General features: G+C 42.6%; 1 protein-coding gene across 1 annotated transcript; it reads right to left on the bottom strand.

The window, feature by feature from the left end:
• Positions 1-1,518: 1,518 nt before the first annotated feature.
• Positions 1,519-3,870, bottom strand: S100Z (S100 calcium binding protein Z). The gene is made up of 3 exons (XM_085042518.1): positions 3,789-3,870; positions 2,821-2,978; positions 1,519-1,677 (listed from the first exon to the last, which is right to left on the bottom strand). Exons 1-3 carry the CDS (start codon positions 3,868-3,870, stop codon positions 1,519-1,521), a joined length of 399 nt encoding a protein of 132 aa, XP_084898644.1.
• Positions 3,871-17,098: the final 13,228 nt, after the last annotated feature.

Raw genomic sequence — 17,098 nt, 5'->3', positions numbered from 1 at the left:
AGCTTTGTCACTGAAGGGTTAAAGCATGCTGGGGCTCTGTCACCACTTCAAAGTTTGCTTTTTTCCTGGGATAACATCATTTGGTAGTGGTCTTAGGGATGGTGGTGGTCTTTCTTGGGATGATCTCTGCCCCTTGTTATATTTATCACACCCTGTAGTATCCCCTGCTTATAGTAGATTACATATTCTTAATCATGTATAATTTCATACAGATATATTCTTTATTAAATTATATTTGGAGATCTGGGAAGGAGAGACAAGTGAAGTACATTCCTCAAATGTTGCCTAGCAGGGCACATCTTCACTGGGGAGTGGTTTTTAATAACCCCGTACACAAACAGAAAATCTTCATTTAATTCAGATGCCCTTTATTATAGTTTGAAGTTACCAACAAAATAACAAGGAAATAAGAGAGGTCTCCATGCAAGAAAAAAGCCACAACATTCTGCCACTGAGGATTTGCAGGGCTTTGGAAGTATGCTTAATTCAAACAGGAACATGTAAATGCTCTTCATTCAACCCAAGGGCAAGTTAACATTGGAAGGGGTGGTCCTGCTCTCTCTTTGCCTGGCAATAGGGTCCAGGGAATCCTTGCTTCCATGCAGGGGTTGGATCAGCGTAAGATGAAATCATCATTTTTCCCTAAGATGACTCACATTACAACGTTGTGCCCTGGAATTCCATCATTAAATCCCCCACAAGTGGTCCTCTAAAAGGCCTCCTTTTAACCATGCCAGATAGTGAAAGCAGAAGGCATTTACACATTTCCCCCAAAGACCCAGTCCTTCCATCAGCCCTCCGAGCAATTTGCTGACTAAATCTTCTATGTATTTGAATAATTTATCATATGAATAAATTCATTTATACCTAGTGAAGAGGTTGACTACTGGGACACAGTAATGCCAACACAATAAATTTGAAGCTGGGGACATGGAGGAAATGAACCTGTAACAAAGGCAAGCGGTATTGTCTGCTCAGGCAGCAAGAGACAGCTGTGACCACATCTGAAATATGAGTGTGGGGAGCAGCATCTAAAAAAGGTTTCAGTATAAGCAGAGCTGAGCTAAAAAGAAGCTGCTGGTTTTGAGCTGCAAGATATGGTTATTATAAAACGGCTGAAAACTAAATTGCAAGTTTTATGTCTCATTCCAAATTTTTCCATTCAGAAAGTATATACGTAACATTCCTGTGCCTTTTAATTTCCACTGCCATTTAAGAAATAGAAGTCTCAACTCCTGCCAAATGATCCGTCACCCCAAGCCCTTGACCTGGGCAACTGATGAAGGCATGTTACAGACGCATGGAGCGCAGAGATTGGAAATATTAACAGCCAGATCTCAAGTAGTGTAAGCTGGCTATGGTCCAGCTTACACCAGCTGCTGATCAGATCCATAAGTGTCTTACAGCAATAACAGTTGGAGGAATTATGGTTTGCATTCACTAAACACCAATGAGAGTTACCTAACTAGGCATGCTTTGCTTGCATTTGTGGCCAGGGATTGATTACATTGAGGATATTTAAAATCCCTCATTCTTTAGCTGTTCTTCAAAGAAATCATTACATGCCACAGTCAAAGCAGCAACCAAAATGACAAATTCATTGAAATCCACTTCATTGTCTTTATTGGAGTCCAGGTCGTTCATAATTTTATCCACCAGCAGGGGGTCGTTTTTGCCCTAGAGAGAAAGAAAGGTGACTTGGCTGTGCAGATCTTGAATGTGCAATTCTGACGCACCTGGCACCACTGCTGTGCTGTAAGACTGATGATATTAAATAATATATTGCTGTTGAACATCAGTAATACAGCTCTAGTCACTATAACATCAGAAACTAAAACCAGCGCAGCTCTTAGAAGAAATGCAGGTACTATATAGGCACTGAAATTAACTAAACAGATTTTAGGAAATGCTGAGCATGGATCACTTTTGACAAGATGGATCTATAATGTGCATTTCTCTGTACCATCCCTAAAAAAGAGTAGTTAGATTTCCAACAGGCTACTCAAAAATGGTCATATTATACATCCATTCATCACATTCAGAAGCTCTCTGATTGGCAAATAACACATCATATTCAGTGGGAGCAAGAATATTGAATCTCATAACAATAAATCAATAGCCAAGATTAAAAGAAAATCCAAGGAAATGGATACAATGTAAAGAAAACCCTGCTGATGATCAGAGGGTCGACAATGATTTTTACAATTAAGAGGATACATAAAAATATTATTATTAATGCTTATGATTCTGTAAAAGCATCCATGCTGTGTATTGTAGAACATAACAAACACACAAAGAGATACTCAGATTAGCAGCTCACCATCAAAAGGATTTTCTTAGCATCTCTCTGCAATCCATGAAAGTAGCAGTACTGTGTGGCCAGTGTGCACAAGATACTTTCCTGTCTTATCAGAACTGGCTGCTGGATTTAATTCTTCAATGGACTTACCTATACCCTATTATTAAAAACAAACAAACAAACAAATTGAACTTTATTTGGTATTGATTTTGCTACTGCTTCTAGGCAGGCCTAGCCCTCCTGCTCAGAAGCATGGAGGAGTATGCAGAGCACCAGCATCCATCTCTGCTGCTAGTGGTACATGGGAGGGCACTGGGGCTCGACCACCTCTGAAAACACATTTCTCAAATGGGACATGCAACATCATATTCTTCTGTACAGCTCCACAAAGAACTGTTGTCTAAGAGACTGTGGAAGGATGGACCTTGCACAGGGAGATGCTATTCCTATCCAAGCACTTGGATAGCTGCTTAGCCCACCCATGAAACAGTCACTCAGGAGGCTCAGAAGCTACATCTTACTGAAAGGAAGTCAGTGAGCTCACTGCTGAGAAGCTCCTTGAGTTCTCCTTTACTGAGCTTGTGTCTGTCTCCTTCTTTGCCTGAATAGTGATAGAAAATCCTGATCAAGGTGTCCATTGCATCCTCCAGTGGTGTGGTCATAGCAGTGAGCAGGAGAGCTGTGGGGCAAAGATACAGTCACTGACACTGCACAGGAGACAAACCAAAAGCCAGTCTCTGGGAGGGAGAGGAGGGCCAGATGAAGACAGAAATTGTTACCAGTACTGAAAAGTTGGGATTTCAGTTGATCCATCATGCTAGCTGTGTGTGAGCAAGAATGGACTGGAATAAAACAAAACATTTTCCTGAACTCACAAGCAATTACTTCAAAAAGGTAAATGGAAAGGAAGGATTTTTATTCAAGAAAATTATCTACTATGTATCCATTTTACAAAGCTACTGTAAAAGGATATCTTTTGCACCCATAGCTGAAAACTCAGGGAAAATGAAGGCATACCTTCCTACCTGCTAATTTAAAAATTTTCTCAAGAAAATGAGTTCAGCAAATTCCATCAGCAAAAGTGAATGTGCATTTATACAGAAAGCTCCACACCAGTTTAGAGGTGACCAGAAGAAGATCAACAGTAATAAAGATAAGTATCATCTTTCAATTTATTTGGTCATGTTTCCTTGGGCTGACCCTTTTTCCTACAGATTTCCTGCAGTAAACAAATGTGAGCTGGGCACTCCCAAGGTTTGCTTCATCGAGCATGCAGTAAGAATGTATACAGGGAAGTAACACCAAGAAAAAAGATGGAAATGCAATTACTTGCAAAGTAGCAGACTCAAAAAGTAACTGAAAGTAGAAATCAGGTATAAGTGAAACATTATGTTGAATAAGCCCCTGGAGAAAGATTAAAAAGCCACAATGCACTTCAGGGTAGGACTGGAGTACTAAACAACATCATCATGCAAAGGTTAAGACTTACCTGTTTTACAGACTAGAAGAGGTGTATACAAGAAAATACCCAGATCACAGAAGGGGATGGTCACCTTCCTTTCAAAACCCATGCACAGGCTCTTGTTTATCAGGCTGAGAGGGTGGATTACACACAGAGACAGACGTATAGTTGTCACAGGGATGATGGGTCTTCTGTTTCCTTCTGCATTTGCCTGCTCTATTCAATAAAAGCCTCTTGCTGTAACTGGGTCACTAAAATATTCACCAGGCACAGTAAAGGGCTGCATTTGGAACACATGGGATACTTTTTCTCATTTGACATTTTACAAATATGCCCATTCAGGCTCTTGAACATCAAAATTAGAAAATGGTAACAATCACAAAGTCAATATAAAACAATTTTTCACCGCTTTCAAAAGAACACTTTCTAATCTGTCTTTCAGCATTTCTACAGTCTAAGTGCTTCAGTGCTGGCAGCCAGAGTTCAAAGGTACTTGGATACCTGGGGGTAGACTTGTAGGTGAGTTTACCACATAACCCTTGAGACATCCACCTTAATTGCCAGGTATCTCCATACACCTAAAACGTTGTCTCTTGCCCAATGAAATTCTTGCTGTAGTACGTGTGTCCTCAGGAGGAAATCAGGGAACCAGTTTCAGTGGAAGGTGTGTCTGGAATTACAGTGTGCATTGAGCAAAAATTTTGGCTTCATTTTTATAGTCCTGCACAACAACTGTAGTTCAACATCTCTCTCTGAATAAGTGACCTTGCCCCACAAGGGCAATAAGTGACCTCTGTCCCAACCCCAGGGACTTGCTGACACTGGGACTGATGGCTGGGGGATGCAGGATCCAGCAGCTTCACCATGGTATGGCCTACTTACCACTCAAAATAATGAATAACCACCATTTTAATGACAGACATACAAAATGGAAAACTGCTTGTGAGTTTTCCTGAGGGTTTGCTTTTCCTCAATAAAGCCTTGTACCTGCTGCACACACATGTCCAGCAAGAACACCTGTGCAGATGAAGAGGGCATGGAGTTGCAGCTCCTTCTTTGTTTCATTCCAGCCAGAGGGAAAGGGAATGAGGCGGGCATTGTTTTTAGCTCTGAGATCCTCTATGCACTCCTAATTTTGAGTGCCACCATAGATCTCAGCCCACACCCCTGCCTGCTGCCTGTGCCTTCAGACGTGTTTCTTCTGCCTGTACTGTTCTGACAAGTCTCCACAACCTGAGGGGTCTTGTGTGGGGCTCTGGGAAAAAAGGAAGGGAAGAGGGAGTAGAACACATAAAAATTCTGGATCCCAGTGGTATGGGAAGTGACCATGTGTAAAGTGTTGTTTCCAAAACAGGCAGGCCGCTCTGGCTAGCGGTCCCTGTGGGCATGCACAGCACTGTGTGCAGGGCACAGACCTCCAGCCACCACTCCTGTGGCCAGGAGTGCTCACCAAGGAAGGGGAAGCCAGTGCTCAGGGAATTTTTAGAAAAGGTTAGGGTGGAAACCAGAGGAACAAGTGGAACATAATCTCTCCTGGAGTCAGAGTAGAGTTGGGGAGGAGAGCTGCTCTCCATACCTCTTCTGTATCTGGAGAAAGCTCATGGGTGCCTGATTTGGTACAGGAGCTGTCCCTGTGCTCCAGTAAGCACTGGGATCTAGCTGGATCTTATAGAGCATATGGGAGAAGAACATGAGTGATATCAGACACAGCACATCTCTCCCACGCAGTTCTGGGAATCCTCTGTGTCTGTCAATGATAAGAAAAAGCACAGAGCCCCTTATGTAGCTACAGCCACAGGGTTCTGTCTTGCCTGTGATTCACTAATGATTGTAACTATTGCTCAGAAATATTATACAGAATAACATAAGAATAGTTGGGGTTTTTTGTTGTTGTTTTTGGGGTTTTTTTTAAATTTTTGCCATTTATTCAACTTCACCAACAACCAGAAAAAAACCCTACAGCTGAGTCAATACATAAACATGAAATACTTCTGTTTATCTACATATTATTCCACTGATCCTTTGGCTAATGAATGTTGCAAATTAATTATCTAAGTAGAGTCTACAGGAGGTACAACTTCCAGGAAGTAGGTGTAAACTTTCAGAGGTGCCATCCTCAGCTCAGAAGAAAGAAGTGTTTCCTCTATTATCTCCAGAACATCAGCTCAATAATTTATACAGTGATATAATATGTACAGACTCTTTCTATAGCTACTTTCACTCCAGCTAATTATGTAAGAAACCTTCTTTTTCACACTAGTGGGTGACGTACACAGGGAACAGCTGCACTGAGCTTGTTTGTCAAGAGGTCCATGTAATTTGCTGTATTCTGTCCTTTCCTCCCTGGCTAACAAAATCCTGCCAGTGGCTCCAGTTACAGCAGAAGTCTCACAACTTCTGTGAAGGCAGGTCCCAGCATCTACTCAAAATTCACGAGTCAATCAACTCTTATTACTTCTTCATCCAACACGCCAGCACAGTCTGGTTTAATATGATATCTAGTTGGCATTGAAGAAAACTAAAGTCAGTGCAGACTGCAAAGCAGTTCAGTATCAGGACAAGAATCTACTCCAGCAACTACCAATTCTCCCACCAGTCCTCACCCTGCACTCTGGTTTCCAGCACTTTAAGCACAGGAGCAGCACCAGATGTGGTGGACAGAGGATGTAGTACGGCAGCATGACGGTAGACATGGTGAAGATTGGTGTCTTCCTCATTCATGACCAAACTTTTTCACAGCCTGCCAAATCACAGCAGTGTTGGTGGGAAAGAACCTTTGGAGATGCCTGGTTCCACCGTCTGCTCAAAGCTGGATGATGTCCAGCATCAGACTAGACACACACAGTTTTGTTTAGGTAAATACTAAAAACCTCCAAGGATGGAGATTTCATAAATTCTTGGGTAACCTGCTCAGGTGTTGCACCACCTCCCTGGGGAAGACAGCTGCCTATTATCCAGTGTGAGCATCCCAAGCTGCAGTTGCGAGTATTGGCCCTTTTTGCACCACCTACCACTACCACAAATACTTTGACTTTCTAAATTCCAGTCAAATTCCTCACTCAAATTCAAAAATAAACTTGAAAGCAGTCTGTCCCCAGACTCACCCAATCTAGTTTCATGTTCTAGTGTTCCCTTCATATTATGTCCTTGACCCTTACATACTGTCCCAACTGTGCCTTTCCAATGAGTATTTCAACATTAAAATGTGCCCTGTGGAAGCAATGGCTCTCAGAAGGGGAATGGCAGAGTTTTCACTTGGCATGGCATAAATACTCTATAAGGCTGAATTCTGCCATCTTTTCTCAAGCAAGTGATAAACTTAGGCTAGCTAGCTTTACACAATGAATCAGTCACTGCGCCTTGCAGAATATGAGCAGAGGGCTGGAGCCTGTGAGGACAGGCTGAGAGACTTGGGGTTGTTCAGCCTGGAGAAGAGAAGGCTCCATGGTGACCTAATTGTGGCCTTCCACTACCTAGAGGGAGCTGATAAGAAGGCTGGAGAGGGACTTGTACAAGAGCATGTAGTGACAAGGCAAGGGGTAATGTCTGCAAACTGACAGAGGGTTGATTTGCATTTGATATAAGGAAGAAATTCTTTTCTGAGTGGGTGGTGAGGCACTGGAACAGGTTGCCCAGAGAAGGTGTGGATGCCTCATCCCTGCAAGTGTTCAAGGCCAGGTTGGATGGACCTCTGGGCAACCTGGTCTTGTGAAAGGTCCCTGGCCTCTGCAGATGAGTTGGAACTAGTTGTTCTTTAAGGTCCCTTCCAAACCAAACCTTTCTATAATTCTATGATTTCACTTGAGGCTGTTGACAGAAGTGGAGGTTGTTCCTTGCCCTGAAAATCTTAGAAGGTGCCCAAAAAGCAGTGACTGTTTCCTTTAATTTAATTAGGGTAATGTAAACATACACCAGCTGGGGGGGCTCTATGCTACTGCTCCTCCCCTCCTACTTGGAGATGGGGCACTTGGACCACAGACAGAAAATCCTACCACTGGTTTCTGCTCCTCAAAAAACTGGGCAGAGTTCTGACTTGTTTGAAAGCAGTCAGTCTTTGACACAGGTCAGCAGTCTTCTTCCTCCACAGCTGGGAAGGAGCTTGGACTTACTTGTCATTTCTTTTCCTTGATCTCTTCTTGAGCCAACATGGCACAAGCTGTCTTTAAGCCAGAGCAGTTTGTAAAGTGCCACAGTAATTCTAAGCCACAATAAAATAATCAGCTTGGGTGTGAGAATCTTGTACTTAGGGCATCTGGATTTCAACATTTGCCAGAATGCATGTGGGGAACATTTTCTCAAAAGTAATTGTTGCGCTGGGAAAGGCAAGTCAGCCTCCCACCCACATCCTGTCATTATTTATTTTTCCCAAACTCACACTGTTCTTGGTATGCACATATTTTGAATCAATGTTGTAACCCCAAAATGGGAAAAGGTGAGATAGGAAGCAACAGGGAACACTGCAAGGCTCATAAGGACATTTATGCTACACAGTAAAAATCCTATATTAGATTAGAGCCTAGATTAAACTGCAGAGTTTATTAAATACATTAAGGAATGTATGAGACTTACATTTGAACCAGAATTTATTGTTAAATTGTAATGAACACTTTCTCATTTCAGGATTGTTAGCATTTTCATTGGTGGTTTGTTTCCATATCTGGGTGACAGACTGATTTATTCATTTACATCAGGTATGTCATCCTCCCCTATGGTTTCTGGTTCACATCTTCAAAACTGCTTTAATGGCTGTGATCCCACAGGCAGCAGAATAGCAAAGAACAATTAAATCTCTTTCTAATAGCTTTTACCACCTGGGTTTGGTGGTTTGCTCTTTTTTAATTAGATACCATTAAAAAAGGTATATTTTTAATGAGTTAGACTTCAAGGGCTGCCCAGCTGATGTGTGTCTTCATATTCTCTGTTGAGTGCTGTTTTGAACAAACTTACACACTTCTTTTCCAAATACATAAATGACTCTCACTGAAGTGTCCAGGTCACTGAATTCTGCTTGTTCCCATAGTGGTCATTTCTCTTGGGATGCCCACTTAGGACAGAAACTGGAGCACTGTCTGTATTTGAGGTACTGACTTCAGTTACCACCTACTGCTTTCTTCTCCTTCTCCTAGGAAATCACTTACCATTTCCTACCTCTGTGAGCAACCATCTATTTCTAGCCTCTGAAGGCAACCTCTAATTGTATATGAATGTACTTTATCCATAAAGTAGTGTAAAAAACTTTCATTAACCCTAAACTGGAGTTTAGAAGTATTTCTGGCTACAGCTCTTTCTTGCTCTTACATCCCTGAAGCAGACATATCTATCTGGCCGTGTATCAGCCAAGCAATTTATGACTTTAATGTTGTCTATCTATGCCCAGAAGGATACCAAAATAGTGTAAAATATCCCGATGTAGACAGAGAGTCTGAGCCAGCTGTGCCTCAGGTAGTGGCAGAGGGTCTTGTTACAGCGCAGCTCTCCTGCCTGGTAACCAGAGACCACAGAGCCAGTGCCAGCTGGCTATGGCAGCTCACGTTACAGCTGGGACCCGGCAATACATCACCCTCTGAACAAAGCCAGGACACTCATTTCCCTTTGCATTAGATCTGCTAATCAGTAAGGTAAATCCATCCCGTGGAGATATGCTTGTTCTGACTGACTCCTGTTTTTTCCTAATTCAAATTCATATCAACATGCAGCAGCCTTCATCCCAATTTGCTCTGATGTCCGATTCCTCCCACAAGGTTTTTGCAGCTAGATTCAGGTTTATGTTTCATAACTATTGGGACCTCTCCTTGCAGGGGGTGGTCCTATGTCACAGGATGGTGACCAAGTCACCTGCCAAGTTGTAGTGGTAAGAAAATCTTACACAGATTTTCCATGGTCCTCGGTCAGTTGTTGAGTTATTCCTGCTTCAGTTCCTCCTTCCTTGTTCCCAGCTATTTATACAGCAGCCTTTTCTTTGGGAATGGGACTCCAGGGGTCTGAGTGACAAGCTCTCAGCTGCCAAGGTGCATCTCTGAGCAGTGAAGGCCCCTGGCCCATACAACTATGCATTGGTATATATGCTTGGTCATGCCATGGTGTGTGGGGTGGCCACCACAGCTCCAGATGAAGAGCTCACCACATCTTTTCCATCTTCTCTACCCTTCCTGTGAGTTCAAGTGGGCCCATTTGCAGATGACTGGCAAATAAACTCACACCTTCTTTATCACCAGTGCCAAAAGAAATACTAGAAGATGCAACAGGAAAAAAAGCATTCCAGATGAATTTGATTTACCGTTTCTGGGCACCGTTGATGTTAAATCAATATAGAAAAATGAGGCAAATATAGTGCTCTCTTATTTTGTGTAAATATAAAAAAGGAGGAATAGTCTTTTGGTCTGGGGCTGCCCCTTAGTGTCCTGCTGAAGAACTGCTGCTTCCAGATCTCAGGCTAGCAACAACTGCCAAAGCTGCAGGAAGCAAGGGAGAGAAATTCCCACCTGCCTGCTCCAAGGCACACATAGATGTTTCACCACTGCATTGCTACAGTTAGCCTCATACAGGGGTCAGCATTGTCAACAGCATGCCAAACAAGAAGCATTATCATTAAAAATTACAGAGGAAAGAAATAACCATTGCACACAGCTTTTTAGCTAGCAGAATAAATTCTGCAGAGAATTTAAATACCTAACCCAGGCCAGTATTAGAATAATGGAATTTAGGCACATGGTTTGCTGAATTTGGGCCTTATATTCTAATGGCCTTTGCAACAACTCATTCTAAACTTACCACCTGCAGAGGGAAAAAGAGAGTTCAGAAGCACTTCAGGTTAATGCTGTTGTTTGGAGGGTAAATGTAGGGAAAGGCTAGAGAAATGCAACGTTCTCCATAACTGTTACATGAGCATTCTGCAAATAACCACGAATTCTCGCCCAAGTGCAATGAGATCAGGAAACCTCAAGAGGGCATTGAGAGCCAGTAGATTATAAGGTTAAAGGAAGGCTTAAAAAAGGATAAGTTCATAGCAGAAAGCCTAAGGAAGTATTTTGCATGTGTTTTCACTATGGTGGAGCTTAGAGAGAGGTTCCCAGAGAATGGAGACAGAGAGATGCTGAAGGATCTGTCTCAGACCGAAGTGCAGGTAGAAGGTGTTATAGGACAGATCCTCAAACCAAGACATAACAAGCCAGGGCGGGATAGCATCTAGCCCAGAGCTCCAGAGGAACCTGAGGTGGATGAACACGGGGACTCTTTGGTTGAAATCTGGCTCAGGACAACAGCAAAGAAAACTGGCAGGTACAATGCCAAGTACTGTCCAGACAGCTGAGGAATATTAGGTCTGCTGTCATGTTGGGTAAAGAGGGAGAGACCCACCTGAAAACCAGAAGGGAGGGAACATGACTAAACACAGTATACTGGGAAAAGTAAAGAGGAGTCATAATGAAAATCTGCTGGCACGCCCTGAAGGAGTACATAATGAGTGTCCTCCCTGATTACTGCACACCTTGTGCCCAGAAAGTATTCCTCACTCTTAAGGAAATTAGGCTGCCCTGGGATACAATTAAAAGAATCACACAGAGAGTATCTAACTGAAAGATAGGTAATAAACAATAAATTTTGGGTTTCACAAGTGAGCAGAATGATCAATGGGGTCTCACAGGCATCTGTTCTGGAGCCAGTGCTATTCAACATAGTAATTGGTGATTTTGGAAAGGGAAGGAGAATGAATGGATGCATTTTTTGTTGATACAAGTTTTACTGAGACAGAGTTCAGCTCTGAAGATGCAGAAGGACCTCATGAAATTAAGTGATACAGGGTCAGATAAATTCACCATAAAGTAAGCACAAGGTGTCATGTGGGCATTATAAGCACTGAGTTGACTATGAGAATTCATGTGAGTGATTTTGGGATTAATACAAGCGAGGATGTTGGTCTAGTAAGAATCTGAGAACAAAAAAGACTAGGAAAGAGATGGAACACAGAAAACCAGAAGAGTTTTTATGCCATTAAGTTCAAGGGACGCCCATTTATTTAACATCATAGTGGTCTTCCAACCTTCACCTTACAATCAGTACAGCAAAATTAAAAGAGCAGCAAAGAAACAGCTTCTATGTTAGAAACAGCTAAATACACAAGACATCTCAGCCTACGGAAGTATGTAACTGGGAATGTCAAAGACTTATGTATATTCAAGTGTGGCATGGAGAAGGTAAGTAATTATTCACAGTGCTTACAGTACTCTCTAGATGTTCTCACAGCTATTACAGCTTCAGTTGCTCTGAGGAATCTGCTCTAGAAAAGTGAATTTCTGATGGTACTAGGAAAGCAGCTGGACCAACCCTACAGGAGCAATGCATGTATCGGCAGGAGACAGCTTGGGTTTGATGTGCATTAAAGTTTGATGTGCATTAAAGTCAGAGGCAGATGTTGTTAAGGTGCAATTGATTTACTTGTCTTTAAAAGGCAAGAAAACTGGTTGGTTGTTCCCAGCTTAATGAACACAGTAAGTGTCCCAGAGATGTGTTGCATGCATGTGCAAATCAAGAACAGCTGAGATGGTGGAACAGAGAAATTCAACTGGCATAATTTCTTCGTCACACCTTAGAATGTGAGGGTGCATGTTTGCTCTCCATTTGGAGGAAAAATTGATAATACACTGTGCTGTGTAGGCACATTCAAGAGTACCAGCAAGATGCACCACTGTGCTGTGGTGCCTCCATCCCTCCCTTTGCAGGGCAATAGCAGGAGCTCCTGGCTCCCAAAGCCCTGGCAGGTAGCTTGTGCAAGCCATTCCTCATGCAAGCCATACCTGGTCAGTCAGGGAGTTCCTTCATGTCAAACAATGTGACTGGGCTTCCTGTCAGTCTCCTGGCTCGTGCTCCGGTCACACACTGTCCAATCTCAAACCCCAGACCTGTGTCACCTGGCATGCCCAGTGCTGAGAGGCTAGGTACAAGCCCAGCATGGTGACAGAGAATGCCCTTACACTTGTGTGTCCCTGGAAACAGCACAAGCACATTTTCCAGCCTTTGCCAGCACTTTCTGGGCACTGTTGGGTACTGGGTTCTGATCCATCTGTTTCACTTCTCCTTGCTGCTTTAATCCTTGCTTCTGCACCTCCCATGAACAACACTTGAAGCCTTTCAGCTCCTGCATTTGTAAAGGGACTCCCCTGGCTCTAGCAGCCCTCATTGTATCTCACTCTGCAGCATGAGTTTCCCTTATAAGGTTGTGCATCATTTCCCACCATCCTGCTACAGGAAGCTTGTTTTTTGTGGGTGATCAGTTAGCTCACTCTCAGGTCTACTATATTAGATAGAGAGAATTATTGTGAATGAAACTGGTTTCAGGAAACACCTTCAGTGTGTAAACCCAAAGACACAGATGCTGGAAGAGATAAAGCAAACACAACTGATTGCAGAACTATTACTCAACTCCTACATATCATGGTTAAAATAGGTCATCAACATTTGGAAATAAACTGAAATAAAATCACTGAAGTGAATTAAAAAGGGTGAGTAAAATTTTGAAGGACAGAAATCCTGCAAAGCAATTATCTACGCTGTCTATATACCACTAAAAGTAATCATCATGTCTGCTTTAGGAAATAGAGCAATCACCCACAAACCCACAAATCTACTACTCTGTTGCCTTCTGAAAAGACGAGTTGTGTTGTATTGCTTTTACTCCATTTTCCAAGTACCTCTGTAACAAAGCCTTGAAAAAGCTGGAATTACATTCACAGCCTCCTCCTCATGTCCTCCCTGCCATGCTGAACAGTATCACAACTTTTATCAGTGTGTCTTCTGTTTACTTCAAAGAGCCACATAACACTGTTTAAACTCTTTCTTAACCACAGAACATTGTACAGGTTTCATTCAAACTCTGTGATTACAGTAAGCTTATCACATCAGTTATCCCTGAGAGTTTAATAATATTTACATCGTACCTTCTAAGATGCATATATCACTGTGAAAAGAAATTCCTTCATAATCAGAATCATATGAATTTGTTATTTGCTTTTCAGAGATTTGAAAATATCAAAGGCCCTGAACTATGAAAAGGAGGATGTCAGTGACGGATATAATGTGCACATTTTGAAATTTATGCTTTTATTTCCCCTACAAGTATTTTTTTGCCTTTGCAGTGATTTTAGAGTGAAGTTAGATCTTACCTGTATGGAAAGTCTTTTCCAAACTAACTCTTTGGCCACTGTTTAAAGGCTGTTTTAAAGTCTATCATCACTCCGTTATTTCCACTGAAAGCAGGACAATGCGCTGACACTATGCTGAGACTGGCCTTAAATGGGATTTTAGGTGTACTTTCGATAATACAAACACTGCCATTCCTGAACTGTGGTAAAAGCTTGATGATATCACCATCCTTACTTGTTTTCTTCCTCTAGAATATTCTGGTTTCTTGGGGTAATTGGCTAATACAAAAGGCTGGTGGGTTTGCAGGAGCAACTTCATGTTACTGTCTTCTTTCCAATGTGTTAAGTTGGATAATTAAACATGTCCATTTTGGTACAAAAGTGAAAGTGTCCTTATTTTCAGATAGAAAGAAGCAATCTCAAATGCCTAAGGCTGTTAAGGCTCCCTGGTGTCATACTGTGGCAGAACTATGGCAGGAGCTAGTATCATATGAGTAGTAACCACTTCCTTAATTGTACAGCCCTCTAATTATGGTACCTTTATTAATTACACACATGTTGCATCTTCCACTGCCCATTAAATTAAAGAGTAACAGGCACTGATGTCTTTTATTCTTATCTATGTAAGATCATGCCACTCACAGAACTTTCCAACAACCAAAATTACAGATGTTGATGATCTCTGGAAAGTTCCTAAACAATGTAACAAAGTATGTAGATTTTTTATCAGATGACTGAGTCCAGTCATTTCCCATTCTTCATTCTTCAGTTCACTGTCAAGAGAAGTCTGCAGTAAAATCAAAGGCAGATACTCTCACCATCTCATCCAATAATGCAACCCCACTAAGGGGACAGGCCCAGCACTCTCAGTTGTTCCTGACTGACCTGACATGCTGGGTTGCAGCTCAACAAATGCACCCCAGCCAAAGTTCTGCCTGTGACACCATGCAGAAGAGGACTTGCAAGAGTATTACAATTCCTCACTGGGGAAGATGAAAGGCTGGTAAAACCCCATGCATACAAGGCTCTGCTTTTCTCAAAGACTCATTCCTTAACAAGTACATAAGTACAATTTTTTCTTGAGTCTGCTCTTGTGAAGCAGCCTCAGACACCACCCTCAGCAGCACAGTTATTTGTAACTACAATGGCCATGGTAAATATACATTAAGTTACAGGTAGAAGTTGCATGTGAAGCAACATTTCCACAATGGAAAGCCTCACATGGGTTCAGATGCTCTGGAAATAAAGACAAAAATCAGCTATTACTGACAATAAACTTCTGCATGCCATACTATTCCAGAAATCTGGGGATTACAAGAATTAGATAACACCTCTTCTCACTCAGATAAGCTTATGCTTTGAAGATTTGGTTTTAGCAGTAGTTTAAATCCAAGAAAAAACCAACAAGGAGATTGAAAGATATTGTGAGAATATTCTGCTTCAAAAGTTACAATTCAGGAGCCCCATATCTCCCTAGCAATCTGCTTCTCTGGTCTCAAACACAGCAGGGATATTTAATATCACCTGTTTAGTCCTTCTTCATCTTTTGCATCAGATATGTACGTGTGTTTTGAAATGGGGATTTACAAAATAAAGCACAGCACCAGGAAATGGGGATTATATTTCACTTTGATGTGTTTGTTCAAGAGACTGTGCAATAGCAGTCAGAAACAGCAGAGGGAGCCTTTAATCACAGTATCAGCTCTTTTTGCAGCTACTCGGAAAGTTAAAGAAAGCATGATTCTACATGTAAAATTCCTTCCCCAGCTGATGAATAGAGTCCTCAGCTAGTTCCTGAATAGCACAGATCTTGCTGGGCTTGGTCTGACAGCTTGGCTGGCGTGTGACATATACCTCTCCCCCTTCACTGAGAAGCCATGATCCCACACCACACTATGCGAATGTTGTCTGCCCATACAGCACCATTTCCCAGTACTGCAAGTCTCCTGAAGCTAGCAGGCTGGTATGCAACAGTGTGGATGTGATTTCAAGGTGGGTGGTCTACTCCACAGAAACACCAAGAGCCAAGGAGCTTGCATCTCTGACTTCAGTGCAGTGGGGTGCTCTGGGAGGGAGGAAGGAGGCTGGCAGGCATGCTGAACTACTTCTGCAGGTGTCTGCCTACTCATTCAGAATGCTTAGATACCAAAACAGAGATATTTGTCTTGAGTCCACTTCCAAGTACAAACTGTGAGGAGCTCTCCCTTTGAAGAAGGAATGAACTGCCCAGCAAAAAGGTACCATGAGTTCATCGTAAGGGAAATTATTCATCAGCTGGGACAGGGTATGTGCCACATGCACACTAGAGTGACCCTGCTACATGAACAAGAACACAAATGGTCCTCAAGCCACAGTGCCCTGTGGAGCCCTTATTCTTCCCAATCACATCTGACAGGTCTGGTGTCTTCAGGTGCTGCAACCAGCAGTGACTCTAGGGCTGGTGTTCATACCAAACACCATTTAAACTTAAACCACACATGGAAGATAAAAGGGTCTTGAAACAACAGGGCTGCTGACATCTCTCTTTTCTAAAGGCCTGCTATCTTGATATGAGGTATAAGCAGTGGAAGCCATGGCTTTAGCAGCAAAGTCAGGCACTATAATTTCCCCATATCTGGTAGAGGTATCTCCACTCTCTGCTGTCCAATGTCCAAGACTCCACCCACCAGCCCACGCCGTGCCATAGCACAGCTGCCAAAGTGAAGGTAGCTGCGGGTGGACTGTCTCTCTCTCCCCTCTCTCCTGCCATCTCTTCATCACCTTCTTGGCTCCTACTGCAGAACTTGATTACACAGAGCTCACTGTGGGCTATCTTGTGCTGATGCTGGAGCCAGCTCTACATCCTTCAGTAGACAACATGAACAAATCCACGTCCACTCTTCAGAGACATCAGACCAAACAGACCCTTGACAAGCAGTGCACCAGCCATCACCTTCAGAGTCCCTTTGTCATGTCTATTGCTGACCTTACTAACCAAAATGTCATGCTTGCTGGGAGTTCAGAGAGGCTCCCCAGTCTTGTGTTCTCACCCAGGGCCTGGCAGCCACTCAGACATTTACTGAGGATCATCTTACTCGCTATTGTTGTAGTATTCATGACTCTGCCTATTTAACCACTCACAGTGACACAGGGAGCTTCCAGGCAACCAGTCTAATATACACAACACACTCTTCATAAATTATGACAGAGCAGTTCCATAAC

This window comes from Lichenostomus cassidix, chromosome Z, assembly GCF_008360975.1.
Source record: "Lichenostomus cassidix isolate B80296 chromosome Z, HeHo_3.0, whole genome shotgun sequence".
Lineage (NCBI taxonomy): Eukaryota > Metazoa > Chordata > Aves > Passeriformes > Meliphagidae > Lichenostomus > Lichenostomus cassidix.
This window is presented reverse-complemented; position numbering and strand designations above follow the sequence as displayed.